At 29.9% G+C, this 16,948-nt stretch overlaps 1 protein-coding gene across 3 annotated transcripts in view; it reads left to right on the top strand.

Annotated features, from left to right (window-relative positions):
* Positions 1-16,948, top strand: part of LOC122523487 (growth hormone secretagogue receptor type 1-like) — a 50,021-nt gene that overhangs the window by 29,010 nt on the left and 4,063 nt on the right. For all 3 annotated transcript variants that reach the window (XM_043645382.1, XM_043645462.1, XM_043645294.1), the window contains 2 exons: positions 7,733-7,841; positions 8,824-8,895. In XM_043645382.1, coding sequence (XP_043501317.1) covers positions 7,733-7,841; positions 8,824-8,895 — 181 coding nt within the window. The remainder of the gene's footprint in view (positions 1-7,732; positions 7,842-8,823; positions 8,896-16,948) is intronic.

Here is a 16,948-nt window from a genome sequence, read left to right as displayed (position 1 = left end):
TAAAACAGTTACATATTCTTTTGCCTATAATATAAATAATACTATTACAAAATAAATCAGAAAATTAATTTTTTCAATTTTTTTACCCGCATGTTTTAAAACAGAAAAAGGCTTATTTTCTAAAATAATTCTTGTTTGTGATAATTTTCGTAAAAAATGAGTAGTTATTTCTTCTCTGTTCAGTAATACGATGTTATATTTTGTGAAACAATATTGGCCGCATTGTTTAACAATTGTTATAATTGTTTTAATATTGGTTTGTTAAGAAAGTTCATGCGGAAGTATAAATATAAATCGAATATATATTAATAAATCAGTACGAACTTTCCAGAAAACCCAATACTATTTTGATTTATCTGTAACCATTAAAATTGAATAAAGGTTGCTTCTCACGTTGAAATTCTTTTAAGTCTTCATTTCTTTTCATATGTTATTATTTGAATACATATACATATTTAACACTGCTTTATTACAAAAGAGATGTTCAATTAGATGCCCTTTATCATATCTGAAATATCTAAAAAATAAACATAGTTATTCTGAAACACCCTGGACACCAATAATACTTAACCTTTAGAATAAGTATGGCTTAATGGTTCGAAACATACGAATTTACCTTTTCTTCTTTTGTATCAAAAATTGACAGATAGCCAGAATTAACATCCATCTACAACCTCCCTACTTTAAGAATAGCTCTTGTAAACAATACTTAAGATCACATTAATGTTTAAATGCACTTATTTTTTTTCTACCCTTAATGATCTATTATATTTTTTAGTCATCGATTTTTAAAATGTATTTTTCCAACGGCGCCAATGTGTGACCTACGAAAGGAAAAATATTGATTACCACTGCGATGAATCTATCTTTTCTAGGAAAAATTTCATAAAAATTTCACCCGTAAATAAGATAAGAGTTTTGGCGAAAATAAGTAAATGCATTTTATGAAAAAGTCGATCTTGCAAACAAATCTCAACTTAGCTTAGACGATTGACTTAAAAAGATAAAACCATCTCCGTTAAAACATTATATCGTTGGATTTTTCTTCAGAGTTTCTAATACAAATAGAAAATTAAGTGAAAGCAAACGTCTGCGTTTACAATCTAACACACACTATGGTCTCGAGTTTCACATTTTAACGAAAGAAATATTAGAAGCCAAAAATACATTATTAGAGCTGCTATTTATTGGATTAATATTTTTAAAGATTTTTATTCTATGTTTGAAATAAATGTAAAATATTTATAATAAAATATTAGTATTTTAAATAGATGATCAGTATTTGTAACAAAATATTACTACGTAATCCTAAAACAAATTTTAAATACTGATCAACTGTTTAAAATACAAACCAATTATTTGTAGATGAAAAATATTCATATATTCTGTCCATTTATTTTGCAAAATATTGACAAATCCTAATCAAATAAATAGAAATGCACAATTAATATAAAAACCTCATTTTCTGTATTTGTAATTTTCTAAAAACTTCAACTATTTTTATACAATCCAAATAAAACTTTGTTTAGTTGCTTTTTGTGTTCTGACGAGAAATACAGATCACTTAACGAACGGAAATTTATAACTGTGAAATAGGCAATAAGGATTTAAACGAGCGAAGGAGTGAAAAAAGGTCTAAGTACGATCAATGTTAAGGATAAATTGAAATAGAGAAAAAGAGAGAGAGAGAGAGAAAAGAAAAAAAGAAAAGTTATGAAAACTGAACTGTAATGGATGAAAAGAAAAAGAGGTGAAGGTTGGTAAGAGGTAGTAAGGGTGGTATCTTAAATACAATTTTGTATTTTCCTAATCGATCGACGATCGAGCCCAATTGACGGAAGAATTTTTATTTTACACCTAGTATCATAAAAAATCACACATCGTATAATTTAAAGCAATACAAATTTTAGACACATTAAAAACAAATAATAAAAATGTTTTTTCTAAATCTTTACCATGTTTGACTAAATAATATACAGAATATTTACAAATAATGTTTACAAATGTATATTTCTGTAATATGAAAATTACAATACACGAAAGATAATTGGCAACTGCCAAAGTTCATTTGTAGCATAACTAGCAATATTGAAATTTCGATATTTTCATTATTTATATCATAAATAGAAATGGCATCTGTAAATTAAAAAGCTTTGTGTATCTTTTTATTTGTTGAGGTGAAATTTATAATACAAAACAAAGGTAACATTTGTCATTAAATTCTAAAAACTAAAGCATTTATGCAATCTGACACTCTGCAGCTTATGTAACTAGAAATGGATTATCATCCAACAAAAAATGGAATGCACTTAGGAGTATATTGACCATGTACAAAATTTAAACAAATGGTATATATTTCAAAAAAACAAACTTCTTAATTATGCAATTACATTTTGCTTAAAATCTAAAATTATACATATCGTTTATAAAAACCCTGTACAAGTAAACAATAATGCGAATGGAAAGAATATATGAACAAAATTGAAAGACTATTAAATTGAGTTATCAAAGGTCAATAGAATACTTAACCTTCCCCAAAAAAGAAAAACTTATTTTTTATCTTCATGATAGGTTCCTTTTTCCTACTGGATTGACTTTATTTGATATCGTAGCTGGTCGAATTGATCAAAATCAGAAATCCTTCCAATTCCAAAGGGACGTGGTTTCATCTTTGTATCATTCGAGATGTAAGAAAGAAATAAAAATAGGAAGGTATCATAGTTATTACAGTATCGGTTTAACTTACTCCCGTAAGATTTCTTCTATCATTCCCAAACGGAAAAAGGGCCGAACGACACACACAAAACACATATGGGGAAGAAAAAGAAGTTAGAAATAGAAAGAAAAGGAGATAAACAAGTGGTGCAATCATCTTGCCTATTTCTACCCTCTATTTCGTGAGAAGAAGGGTGAAAAAATCCAAGAAATTGACCCATATGTGATATTAACTATTACATGCACTCTTTCTCTTTCTTTTTCTTTCTAAATGTGACGAAAACTGACGATGAAAAAGTCGGGAAATCTGTATCCCCTTTTTTCCTTTGTGTAGAACAGCAAAAACGATTTATCTTGACCATTATGTATTAATTTTCTTTTTATTACTTTTTCCGCAATCATCCATAAATCGATTCATTAAGTTCATCGATAATTAAATAAAATTACTTAAGAGAATATAAAAATCATATTTTTTTTCCCCCTTTTTATCATTAAAAGTAGAATAACCTCCTTCGATATATTTGTTCGTTTACTGTGCAGTATTACTTAAAGAACAAAAACACAAGCATAGTATAGAATAATTTTGTATAATATATATTTTATAATTAACCTGTATAGTATATAATTATAATGTCTCAATATATTATAATATTATAATTTTATGTATTGTACAAAACTTATCTTTACGCACAAAGCAAGATAATATAATTAATTTTTATACAGTTTTACTTTTCGATCGAAGCCGTACCGCAATCTGATCTCTATTTATATTGCCTACGGTACTCGTTACGCTAATCATCTACTTTAAATTTTCAAATACGGTTATTGCCCAATCTTGAATAAACCCTAACAATAAGCCAAATACAAATATTTATAAATATTGACAATTTTGAGGCTCAGCCTTTAATCCAGAATGACCTAAAATCTTCTAAATTTTGAATTCTTTTACACCCCTTAATGTATAAATGAAATGGAATATACAGGGTGGTAAAAACAAGGGTCCGATATTTTAAGAATTTATAGTACTCACAGAGATAAATAAAAAATGATTTAGTTAATATAGATCTTAAAATCAATCCTTTCGATTTAAATTAATTTTTATTATTATATACCATACTGGATAATATTATTAAATATTTAATACTAAAGATTTGTATTATTTACATCTACAAAGTATTTTTTATTGATATCAATAATAGTTTTTACTTATATTCAGAACAAATTTATCTTAATATATAATCTTGAATTAATATATTTTAATATATTTTTAAAGAAATTTAATATATTGTTAAAAGACTATTTATGATATTGAACAATCGTAAATAATAAAAGTTAATTTTTTAAATATTACCTTGTATATACTCCCAACTCAACAATTAAGTAACATTACTAAATAATAAATTAGTAGTTCTGTAAAGTATGACAAAAATATTCTTAACTAGATGTCATTAAATGCCAAAAGATTTAATATCATCAATATACATAATATATCAAGATAGTTGTTATTTAACTTTTGTGAGAAATATTGATGAATACATCTTCAGGTTAGAGACTTGAATTAAATGAAAAAATATTATTTTCAACTTGTAGTCCTTTCTCTTAATATTAAAATATACCCAAGGTCACATACATTATTACATTTTAAAAGTTCAGAAACCAAAATGATTAATTCTACTTTTAAAATATTTTTAAATTTAACCATTAAAAAAAATTTAATCAATACTTAATTGATAAATTTTTAAAATACATTTTTTAAACAATTAAACCACTAAATGACAATAATTTTATTATCATTGAATAAAGGATATATCAATATATGTAATTTTATGAGTCTTATTTCTATATTTTGTTTTATTAATTCTTTTTACATATAAATTTTAAATATTAGGTGTACAAATAACTTTCCGCCGTTTTAATGTAGATAGCGCGGCGCGGAGTTTCCGTTAACTTTCGCAGATGATATCCTGCTTAAAAATTAGTTTGGACGTTTAAGAACAACATAACCTATTAATATTATTTATTTCATATTGGTAAAATATAATTTTTTTTAGTTGAAAATGTCCAAATTTGAGCCAAATAAGCGTCATTTGCGGAAATATTAGTTTACTTCTTTAATATAAAGAAATCTGCTGCTGAGGCGCATCGATTGCTCGTAGAAGCATATGGTGAGACTGCTTTGAGTGAGAGAACGTGTCGTGAGTGGTTTCAAAAGTTTAAAAACGGTGATTTCGACGTAGAAGACAAAGATCGCAGTGGAAGGCCAAAAATTTACGAGGATGCAGAATTGGAGGAAATATTGGAGGAAGATTCATCTCAAACACAAAAAGAACTTGCTGTAACATTAGAAGTCACTCAGCAAGCAGTCTCACATCGTTTAAAATCATTAGGAATGATTAATAAACAAGGAAATTGGGTTCCGTACGAATTAAAGCCGAGAGATATTGAACGCCGATTATGCTTAAGTGAAATACTGCTTGCTAGACATAAAAAAAAGGGTTTTTTACATCGTATCATAACTGGTGACGAGAAATGGATACATTATGATAATCCAAAAAGAAGATAATCATGGGGATTACCAAGCCATGCGTCAACATCAACAGCAAAACCGAATATTCACGGAAAAAAACTCATGCTGTGTATTTGGTGGGATCAGCTGGGTGTAGTGTATTATGAGTTGCTTAATCCGAGCGAAACAATCACCGGAGCCCTCTATCGAACACAATTAATTGAGCCGAGCTCTGAAGGAAAAACGCCCTCAATACTATTCTAGACACGAAAAAATTATTCTCCTGCATGACAATTCTCGTCCACATGTAGCGGCTCCCGTGAAAAAGTATTTGGAAACACTTGATTGGGAAGTGTTACCCCACCCGCCGTATTCACCAGACATTGCACCGTCCGATTATCACCTATTTCGGTCCATGGCACATGCTCTGTCGGAGCAGCGGTTCAAATCATATGAAGATATTAGGTATACTGATGGACAGTATTTTCTTCTTTTTGGATTATCATAATGTATTCATTTCTCGTCACCAGTGATGATACGATGTAAAAAACCCTTTTTTTTTATGTCTAGCAAGCAGTATTTCACTTAAGCATAATCGGCGTTCAATATCTCTCGGCTTTAATTCGTACGGAACCCAATTTCCTTGTTTATTAATCATTCCTAATGATTTTAAACGATGTGAGACTGCTTGCTGAGTGACTTCTAATGTTACAGCAAGTTCTTTTTGTGTTTGAGATGAATCTTCCTCCAATATTTCCTCCAATTCTGCATCCTCGTAAATTTTTGGCCTTCCACTGCGATCTTTGTCTTCTACGTCGAAATCACCGTTTTTAAACTTTTGAAACCACTCACGACACGTTCTCTCACTCAAAGCAGTCTCACCATATGCTTCTACGAGCAATCGATGCGCCTCAGCAGCAGATTTCTTTATATTAAAGAAGTAAACTAATATTTCCCGCAAATGACGCTTATTTGGCTCAAATTTGGACATTTTCAACTAAAAAAAATTATATTTTACTAATATGAAATCAATAATATTAATAGGTTATGTTGTTCTTAAACGTCCAAACTAATTTTTAAGCAGGATATCATCTGCGAAAGTTAACAGAAACTCCGCGCCGCGCTATCTACATTAAAACGGCGGAAACTTATTTGTACACCTAATACCAAAAATTGGGTTGATTCGTGGATAGCCTCAAAAGACAAGGAGTTCTTCCGACGTGGGATCCGAATGTTGCCTGAGAGATGGGAGAAAGTCATTGCAAGTGATGGACAGTATTTTAAATAACCTTAAAATTACCATTCTTCTAGAATAAATACTTAATTTTTAATTAAAAACGGCGGAAACTTATTTGTACACCTAATACTTATAAATATTATTTTTTAAAACGAACAATGAAAACAGAAAAGACTTATCTTTTTTAAAAGAAAATTTCATCTTTTATGTATAAAAATTAAGTTGATACTTTCTTAAAACAAGTAGGTATATGTGTCTTATTATATTGCTTACTAATAGTTTTTGTTTTAATTAATTGTCAAATGTTTCATAACTGTAAATGTTGGTACTTAAACATTATAAAATGAAGGGCGATTATTTACATTCGAACCAGAGTTATAAATAATTTAATATCAAATCACCAAATTAAGTTTTACACCTAAAATTAGGAATACTTCTTTTACAAATAATTCTTATACTTACGAAATAATATTTCATATCAATGAATGTGAACGAATTATAAACAAAAATAAATAATCCAATAAATAAAGCAGATAACTTTGTAATACTACGAACAGTTTGCTGACTTCCATATTATATAGGAATAGTTATGAAAGAATTTATAATTATATTCATCAAATAAAGTATTCCAAATATGCTTGAAATTTGTATATAAATTAAATTACTTTTAGGCACCCTCAAATATTAAGACGAAGGGTTGAAACTGAAAAATGATTTGATACTAAACTTTGTTCATAATAAACTAATGAGTGCATTCATTAAATACGAAATAACGATTCAACCCGGCTATAACGTAGCAATTAATTCATTCCGTGTTATTATAAACTGTGTTAAACGGAAACTAAAAATCGGGAGAATAAAATTCGTGTTATATGAGGTTGGCCTAAGTTGATAAAGTAATATGAAAATTGTGTATTATAAGTTGTCATAATTTTTGCACCGTGTTATATTGAAACTTTATTTTCAGAACACCGTGTTATAAGAGAGTGGAGTATATAATTTACTATTAAAATTATGTATCTAATATTAGCTTGTAATAAAAGATACAGGACAACTAAAAAGAACTGTATTTTTTGAATACCGTATTATAACTGGGTTGAGTATATAATTTACTATTAAAATAACTCTCTCTCAAGTATGAGCTTACAATAAAAAAAACAGAAAAACTAAAAATATAGTTAAAAAAAATACTAGATTGTATGCATACTTTAGGTGACAGTCAACTATGGTTGACACTTCTACAAAAAAAGTTAAAAATATATTTATTGTTTCAGGTAAAGCTGTTCCATTTGTGGAATTGACTGTAGCACATGCCTCGGTTTTAACAATTTTGGCCATTAGTTTTGAAAGATACTACGCGATTTGTGAGCCGCTTAGAGCAGGGTAAGTGAAAGAAGAGAAACGTATACAACACATATGTAGGGTGATTCAAAATAAACTGACGGCAATTTAACAGAGCTTGTAACTTTATGAATTACCAACAAATTTTTATTTTATTTTTCTTTTTTATTATTTAATAACACAAATAGAAAATTATATTTGATAATAATTGTTAAAAATAATCAACTTTACGTTTAATAAAGCGTCAAAACACTTTTTAAAGTTTTCTACAAGTAACCTAGTTATTTTTTGTTGAACCTTTTTCAAGGTATTTTTTAATGATTTTAAAATGATGTTTATAGAACATTTACCAAACGCGGGTATTACGGAAAAAAAATTATTAGTAACTACGGAATGTTTTATTTTTTTTTATTCTTTCTTTTTTCCTTAAATCTTAAATTTAAAAATAAATAAAAAATATCTCAATATAATTTTTCGAATTATTGCAGATATCAAATCGGGAAAATGAGATTTAAAAAAATTTCTTTAAAGTTTTGATAGAATATAAAAGACTGAACGCATACACATCTTCAAACACCCAACTTCTACAATTTTAAATATTTAAATAATTTCCCAAACAAAACATACACGAATTAATGAAGAAAATTAACATACGAACGACATTAATTTTATTTACTTGATAAATTAGAATAAAAAATCCATTAAAAATATTAACAAATAACTTAAAGTAAAATAGTGTACGATCATCGTCAAAAACATGAAAAAATATCTTAACATTTATATTGTTAAGTATAATAATTATCACTATGAACATCTATTATAAAATATAATTATTTATTAGTAATATTAATTAATGAATAATTAACAAAAAAGTAGTAGAATTAAAATTCGTTAATAATTCACAAAGTTAAAAGCTTTGAAGTTGTTCTTAAGTTATCTTGAATCACCCTATACACATAAATTTACATATACTTTAAATCCACGTAGTATATCAAAATCTGACTAACATTTCTTTCATTCGTAGATACGTTTGCACGAAGGCTAGAGCCACATTTCTTTGCTTTTTAGCCTGGGTAGCAGCAGCCCTTTGCACAAGGTGAGAAGATTGATAGACTTCGTAGGTATTATTGTTGTTTTGTCATTAGGCAAATCGTATCGCTTAGCTTATCATCAGCTTGTTTGATATCCTTTTCCCTACATCAATTTACACATTAATTTCAATTTCGTATTTACTTATTCGTCATTTGATTTAACATAAAATAAACATACATTAAATGTCATTTGAACATTAACATTTGATCTGGAGCTCGTTTATAATTTACAAAAGTAGTTAACATATTCCGTGCCACATGGGTTGTAAACGTCCCACTCTAAATTTCCGTTTCGAGTTATTTGGAATTTTCGTAATTTTAACGAAAGATATATACGACTCTCGTAGCTTATTGTTAATCAAAAAATCAGCAAAAAATGTTAAAAAGAAATCGCTTAACTTTCCAATAATCTCAGTATCGTGACAAGAAAATAAATTTTAAAAGAAAGAGAGAGAGAGAGAGAGAAAGAGAGAGAAATGACGGAAATTTATTAATATTTTTTATTTTTATTTCATTTATTTCATTTACTTTATCTAATTTGTTTATTTTATTTTTTTGTCTCGTTTTTTTCGTACTGATTTCTAAAATATCGTACTCTTTATAGTGCTGAAAGGTAAACAATAAGTCATCACTAGTACTATTTAAAAAATTGATTATTTAAATGTAGAACATATATGACCCACGTGGTACAAAAAATCAGCGAAAAATGTTAAATAAAAAATCAATTAACATTCCAATAATTTCACTATCATGAGGAGAAAAAGTAAATAAAAAGAGTAATGACCAATATACACCGATACCACAGATCATTATTCGCGTCGTAAAAAAAGAAAAGAAAAAGGTCCTGCCAAGTGCAAGAAGGGTGAGACCCTGTCGAAGAAAGCTCGATTTCGTACTCCATCGAACGTAATGTACGGAAGTGGTTCATCCGACCTTTATATACATTCCGGTTCAGTCAGATGAGGGAAAACGCATGAACCAGACTCAATAAGTATATCGTCTGTGTGTGCGCGAACGTATCTCTATGAGAACAGCACACGTCTCTCTTACGTTCTTAAGTACACCGCCTACGGGCGCATACAGCTGCTGCTCTTGTCATAAAAAGCATATTATCCGTAAACCACTTTCCACAGGAACGTTTTATATACCGTATGTAAGAACAGATCACTCGTGCTTAACTTTGTCGAAGGGGAGTTTTCTCAAAAACCCAACTCAAAACGAACGAATTTTGACCATTTTTTTCTAACCTAAAATCTTTACCGGGTTATTGTTAACAAATAAACCTACTGATACTTCCATACAACCTATTTTTACTGTTTCTTTAAAACAAAATTAACATTAGTAAGTAATATTAAAAATTGCTTAACATTTTGAAAAAGAAAAGTCGCCATATATAATAACATATTTTTGTCGTAAAAAAATTGCTAAAAGCGTTTTTTAAATTTTAATCGTTAAAAAACTTTTATGTTTCACTTTAAAAGAGAATATTTTAAAGAATATCTGTTCAAAATTTAATCGCAATAGATTTAAAATTTACTTAGTTAACATTAAACGGTGCCTGAAATTATACGTTTTAAAAACGTAATGAAAAACGTGTAGAAAGTTTTTGAAACGGCAAAATAGTGTTTCGATGGATTTAAAATTGATTTAGGTTTGGTCTGCGATGCCAAAACTATATAAAAAAAAATCTTCCTTTTCTTCAAATTCGTTCAACAAAATCGATTGGAGTGGCCAAACCACTCTTGAGTTTAAGTTAAAGCATTCATGTACACAATCATATACTTGCATTCGACATCTCTCAGAATCCGTCACTTTAACAAATCTGTAAATACGCTTATTGTTAGATTTCGAATTTTTATTTAAAACATTAACACCTGGAATACAATTTCCAGATAATAAATCAATTTTCTAAGTAAACAAAAAATGGTTATGTGTACATACATACATGGGTCAGAAGTTATACTACCTTTTCATGATTGAAAAATTAAGGGTTAATATGTATGCTAAAAATTCATACGAGTAGAACAACATGAGGAATGAAAGAAGATGGTAAATGCGATTGATACACTTTAAGGGCTCACATACCCCTGAATTTTTCAAAAAATAGATTTTTTTTATAGATTTTTATTCTTTACAATTTTAGGAATTTAAAAAAAAAAAAGAAATGTTAAGAAAATTTTACTCCGTTACAAAGTTATAGCAATAAATGTAACCGGACATCAGGTTGGAGCGGCTACCTACCAGAAACTTTAAACACGTTTTTCCCAAAACTATAATATGTTTTTAAACAGTGTCAGCACGATAACTCATGTTAGTGGAGTTTACCTTAATCTTCCTATTAGATAACCATTCTTCGAGAGAGTTAATTTTATTTTGTAACGATTGAATTGCTTGTTGTGAGTCTTTGTTTATGATAAACATTGCCGTGTCGTCTGCAAATGTTAAGACTGTACAGTTTGCGTTTATTGGTATGTCTGCCGTATAGAGGGTGTAAAGAATTGGTCCGAGAATACTTCCCTCCGAAACCCCAGCTTTGATTAGTTTGATGTTCGAATGAGTGTCTTTTATTTTTACGTAAAATGTTCTTTCAGAAAGGTAAAATTTTAGGAGTTTGTAATACGAGTGTGGAAAATGTTTATTGATTATTTGTAATAATCCGTAATGCCACACTTTATTCAAAGCTTTTTCTGCATCTATGAAGACGGCGGAACAGTACTCCTTATTTTATAAAGCTGTGATTATCGTATTAGTTAGTCTGTGTACTTGTTCAATGATAGAGTGTTTGTTTCGGAATCCAAATTGATGGTCAGGAATAAGGTTTTTGTCAAAAATTATTCGTATCATTCTTTTGTATATTATTTTTTCCATCAGTGAAAGTCAGAAAGTGATGTCAGGTATCTCCCGAATTTTGCGTTGTTATAATCCCGTATGCTATGCTTAACATCTTTAGTTAATTTGTTTAGTAGTGTTTTATTCCTACTTGTTTTATTTTTCTGCCACTTAGCTTTAGCTTGCCTTTTTTAATTTTATTTTATGCAAAATATTGCTAGAATATGACGGAATTTTTCTGAATAAAACATTTTGAGATCTAGACGCTCACGCTGCTTCTTGTATAGCATCTGTTTAATTATTAACTGCTTTTTCTAATTGAAAAGAGATCTTGAGCGGAATATTACAGTTCAATTTGGATTCTAAGATTTCTTTAAAGATCATCCAATTTGTACTTGCTTTGCACAGAGTTGATGATTTTTTATATAGGTTAGATTTGTTCTGGTATGTGATTATTATGGGTGAATGGTCAAAGTTGAGGTCAAGAGATGATTCAGTTTTAAAGTGAAGTAAGTTTAAGCCTTTTAGGATGCTGAAGTCTAGAAAGTCGAGAGTTTTGTTATAAGCTGAGGGCCAGTAGGTTGGTTCGCCTGTCGTGAGGATGTCTAGATTTGTGTTGGTTATGTATAAATCTAGTGTTTTATCTCGTGGTGAAGTTTTTTTGATTCCCAATTTGGATGCTTGGCGTTGAAGTCGCCTGCATCTATAAATTTATTACCTAATGACTTGAAAAAATTGTTCCATTGATCGGTTGAAATTTTGAATCTTGATGGTGCATAAATAGCCAAGAGTTGAAATGAATTGCCCTGAGTTTTTAAGGTAATTGTGGTTGCTTGAAGGTAATCGTGGGCTGTATTACTGTGTAGATGATGTTTGATCTTGTTCTTAATAATTATGGCAGTTCCACTATGCTCTTTACCAGAAAGATGTTTTGTGTTAGACATGGTGTAGTATGGAACATTTATATAGTTTCTGTCTGTGAGATGAATTTCGGAAATGAGTAGAATGTCTATGTCGTGCGTGTATATGAATCCTTTGATTATTTGTTGTAATCTGTTGTTGTTCTAAACTGCTATTTTTATTTGCGTATCCATTATTTGTTGTTAAGTAGCGTATTTGTTAATAGTTGTAGCATTGTGGTAATTTGTTGCGTTTGTTGCTTTAGAATAGAATTTTGCTCCATTATCATTTTTGTTATGATTCCAGTGGTTTTAATTGATTGTTTCAATAATTCTTTAATGTCCGATGTCTCCTCTGTGTTTAAGTCTTTTGTATTCGGATGTACTCGTTTAGTCACTTCGGCGTAGCTTCTTCTTAATGCAGTGTGTTCGAATATTGGTATTTTATATCTGTTAGCATTTTCGTTTGGTTTATTGTAGTGGCTTTCCTTATAAGCATCGTCTAGAGTAGGTTTTTCCAGTACTTTTTTCCTTAGAGTTGGAAATAATTTTCGTTGTAGTAATTTCCTTTTCTGACATCCTTTATAATTTTCTGGGTGGTTACCGTTACAATTTACATACCTAACGTTTTCAATTTTGCCCTCTTGAGGACAGAGTGTTGTTAAATGTTTTTGTGCACATTTGACACAAGCAGGATTTCGATTGCAATAATTTTTTGTGTGTCCATAAGCTTGGCATCGTATGAAATGTGGTATTTCTCTTTTTGTTTTAGACAGTTCGACTTTAATTATTATATTCAGCAGGGTATTGATTTCATATATGTTTTTGTTATTTTCCTGAGGAGCCAGTTCGATGAAAAATAAAGGTAGCGACTGTTTAGTATCGAATTTTGTTATATTATTTATTGATCTTACCTTGTGACCAAGTTTGTCTAATTCATTTGTTATTTTAACTATGTTGGACTTGGGATGAAGTCCTCGAATAACGATTTTATAGCTCTTCTCGTTTTTTTCTTGATACGTGTGGTATCCCGCGTCTTTAGTTTTTAGTGCATTTATTACCTTTTTGAACGTATCTAGTGTGGTAGTTTGTACTTTCGCTTGGTTATCTTTAAGTTGTTTTATTACATAGTTGTTTTGTCCAGCTGTTTCATCCAATAACTCGAGCAGAGGTTCGATGATTTTCGCGTCGATGTATATTGGTGGTGGTTTTACTGCTTTTTCTTCTTCTAATTTTCCTGTAATGTTTTGTGGTTCTGCTGAATCGTCGAGTAGATCATAAGAGTTGCTTAGAGATATGTTCTGAAGCCATTTTACTGATAATGGTGCAGAAGAGTTATTATTGTTGTTTTTTGGTTCACCCATCTTGCGCTTTTTTGAACCCTGTAATTTGGTTGTCTTAGCGGGAATCCAGTTTTGCGAATCTTCCGAATCTTTATCCATCTCACTTTCTATAGACGAATTTCTATTATCGTTTTTAATTATTCTCTTTTCTGTACGAGCAAGGTTATAAGATTGTTGTGTTTCCATCGACGGTTGACCTGTTTCGGTATTAGCTCTTGTTCGAATAATGTAACTACTGCCGTTATTAATTATTTGAAGAGGTGGGATGTTGTTAATTTCCATGGTCAAAGCTTTTTTGCCATAAGCTTGAACACGCGGTTACCCGCGAGGGTGCACGATGTTACCTCACTAGGACACAGGTCACTTCACCCTTGTATCTGCGATGTAAACCTAACAAACGTTATACTATATCTCAACGTATTTATTATTTAAATACTTGTATTCTTGGGAGCGGTAGATAAACACGTCCGTATTTACTAACGATTGAACGAAGAAATGAAAAGTCGAAATAGCGATAGGATTTTCTATTTTAACGGCCTTACTGTTCGGCCAGAGGAACTTATGTCGAACATAATGTATACATAGCGGCACTCGGAACCGGAGATAGGCAAATACCTCCGATCGGTTTAACTACTCGTGCGAAACTGTTTTAATAAATTAACCCTTTCGCTGCGGATTGCTCAGAAAAGAATTGCTCTCTCCCCAGCAAGCGCGATGGTAGAAAGTTGTTCGCGCGAATAACACGATACGTGGAGTCGTCGTTCCTAAAACGGTGTGCGGAGCCAATTATGGATAAAATTATCTGATTATACGAAAAAATCTCTACACAAGAAACGTATGCAGCTAACGCGTCGAAGACAAACGAATTAATGGCCATTTAGGCCAGTCAACGCGGGCCAAACACGGATCTTTTTTACTAACAGCTTCAAAATTTGATCTAAGGGTAATTTGACGACGCTGAATCGAATAGTGCTAATTTTATTAAAATCAACCCCCGAGGTTTTGAGAAAAAGGGTAGAAAAGGGTAAAAAATGGTCTTATCTTAGAATCTAGGCATTTAATCGAAAAAAGTTTCAAACAAAAGTTGTAGAGAATTGAAAAATACATAAAAAATGTTCTATGGTTTATCTTCGTATCTGCGAAAATAAGCGAGAAATATTGAAAAGTAATAATTGTAGAGTGGGGGGAAAGCAAGTCTTACCCCTCTGTCGGTTTTTACACGCGAGCGCACTAGTATGCTAGTGTGCGTGCGAGCGTCCGTGTGCACTAAACACAACGAAGGATCTTCGGCAATCTTCGGAGCTCTCGGCCTTGAATGAAAGTGCGAGCGAGAGAACAAACCAATACTTCTCTCTTTTTATTTATCATGCGATAACGAGTATTTTTGTTTTGGCCATCGATTGTTGAGCGTTCTGTATACGAGTGCGAGTGAGAAAGAAAACCGATATTTCTCTCTTTCTATTTTTTCATTTGGTAGCCAAAATTTTACATCTTGGCCATCGTGCGTCGAGCGTTCTGTATATCTATATATATCGGCGTATAAGCGCGGCGTTTTTAAATCGAATCTTGATGCTTATAGCACGCCGTTTCTTTATTTATTGTCAAAAATAATGAACCTTGAGTAAAAAAAAAAAATAATTCATTTTAGCAGAAACTATTATTATTTAGTGGAGAGTAAAAATAATGAATTAATTTTGTGCCTCGCCATAAAATTAATTAGAATAATTAATTGATATAAATTCTTTGCCTCACAAAAATTTATTTGTATATCAAATTGAATACGTATTCTCTTTAAGACGAAATTTAAAATTTAAATATTTTTCCTATTAAATTATGTATTTTATAAAATTTTAAATTACTGACTTTTTGTCTCGTAAAAATTTATTAGTTTATCAAATTAAATACATATTTGAAAAAGAAGAATTTTATATCCACACATAAAATTAATTCAAGATATATATGAAAAGATATTCTAAAAACGTGGAATTTATTTTTTGTCTATACATAATTTTAATTCATTTTTATTATGTTATAAGAAAACAGTAATGCATTCTGATTCATCTTCGAGGTCTTAAGAATTGTACGAAAAAAATTGAGCTATTATCAAGAGGTGCGTTAGCGTAAGTAGTAACGTCTTCGCTTCTCGTGGTTATTAACGTTCGATTCTTCGTGGGGGAATTATTTTTTTTATAAGTTTTTCTATCCTTAGGTTATATAAATTATTTTTACATTTCCTAATTTCTAATTATATATAGAAAAAAATTAAAATTATTACAAAAAAATTAAAAGCAATAATTTTTTTTACATCTTGCACAAATAAAGGAAGATTTATTACTTAAATTACAAATTCATCCTGTAAATATCATCCTAAAAAATGTCTCGTTTCGGCACGTTAAAAATTAATTTTTGTTATTTATTGGATATTATTTAATTTATAAATAGTAATTTTATTACTCGCGTAATAATGTTGATTTCTTAATAAATTTTATATCGTTAGTGCAAAATTTGAAAAAAATCTGAGGTGGCTCTCACTGACCGTCTCCTTGTTAAGGATAGATCCCCCTGTAGCTGGGCTGGTAGATCTCCGTCAGAACTTTGATCAGCAACAATAAACAATTCTAATCGTGGGTAATGACTAGTTTATTAACGTATATGCTCTTAATTTCAGTTATTTATTCTTTTACGTTATCAATCAATCTTATTGAATAATTCACTTTCTTTACAGAACAGAATATGGAATTAATTAATAAAACAGAAATTCAGACTTAATCATGAAACAGAAATACAATCTTACAATAAGTGCAAGTTTTTCCTTCTTGATCTTCTTTATAGATCTATTCATACTCTCACTTCTTAGATCAGTTACTTCGTTGCATAATGAATCATTTTGCAGAATATAAAACTTAGTTCCTTATTGGATAGGCTCATTGATTTGAAGAATTAACAAAGAGTATATCTTGTGGGGGTAAAGCCCAGATGATTTCAGA

The sequence above is a fragment of the Polistes fuscatus genome, unplaced genomic scaffold (assembly GCF_010416935.1).
Source record: "Polistes fuscatus isolate 324 unplaced genomic scaffold, CU_Pfus_HIC Scaffold1, whole genome shotgun sequence".
In the NCBI taxonomy this organism is placed as follows: Eukaryota; Metazoa; Arthropoda; class Insecta; order Hymenoptera; family Vespidae; genus Polistes; species Polistes fuscatus.
This window is presented reverse-complemented; position numbering and strand designations above follow the sequence as displayed.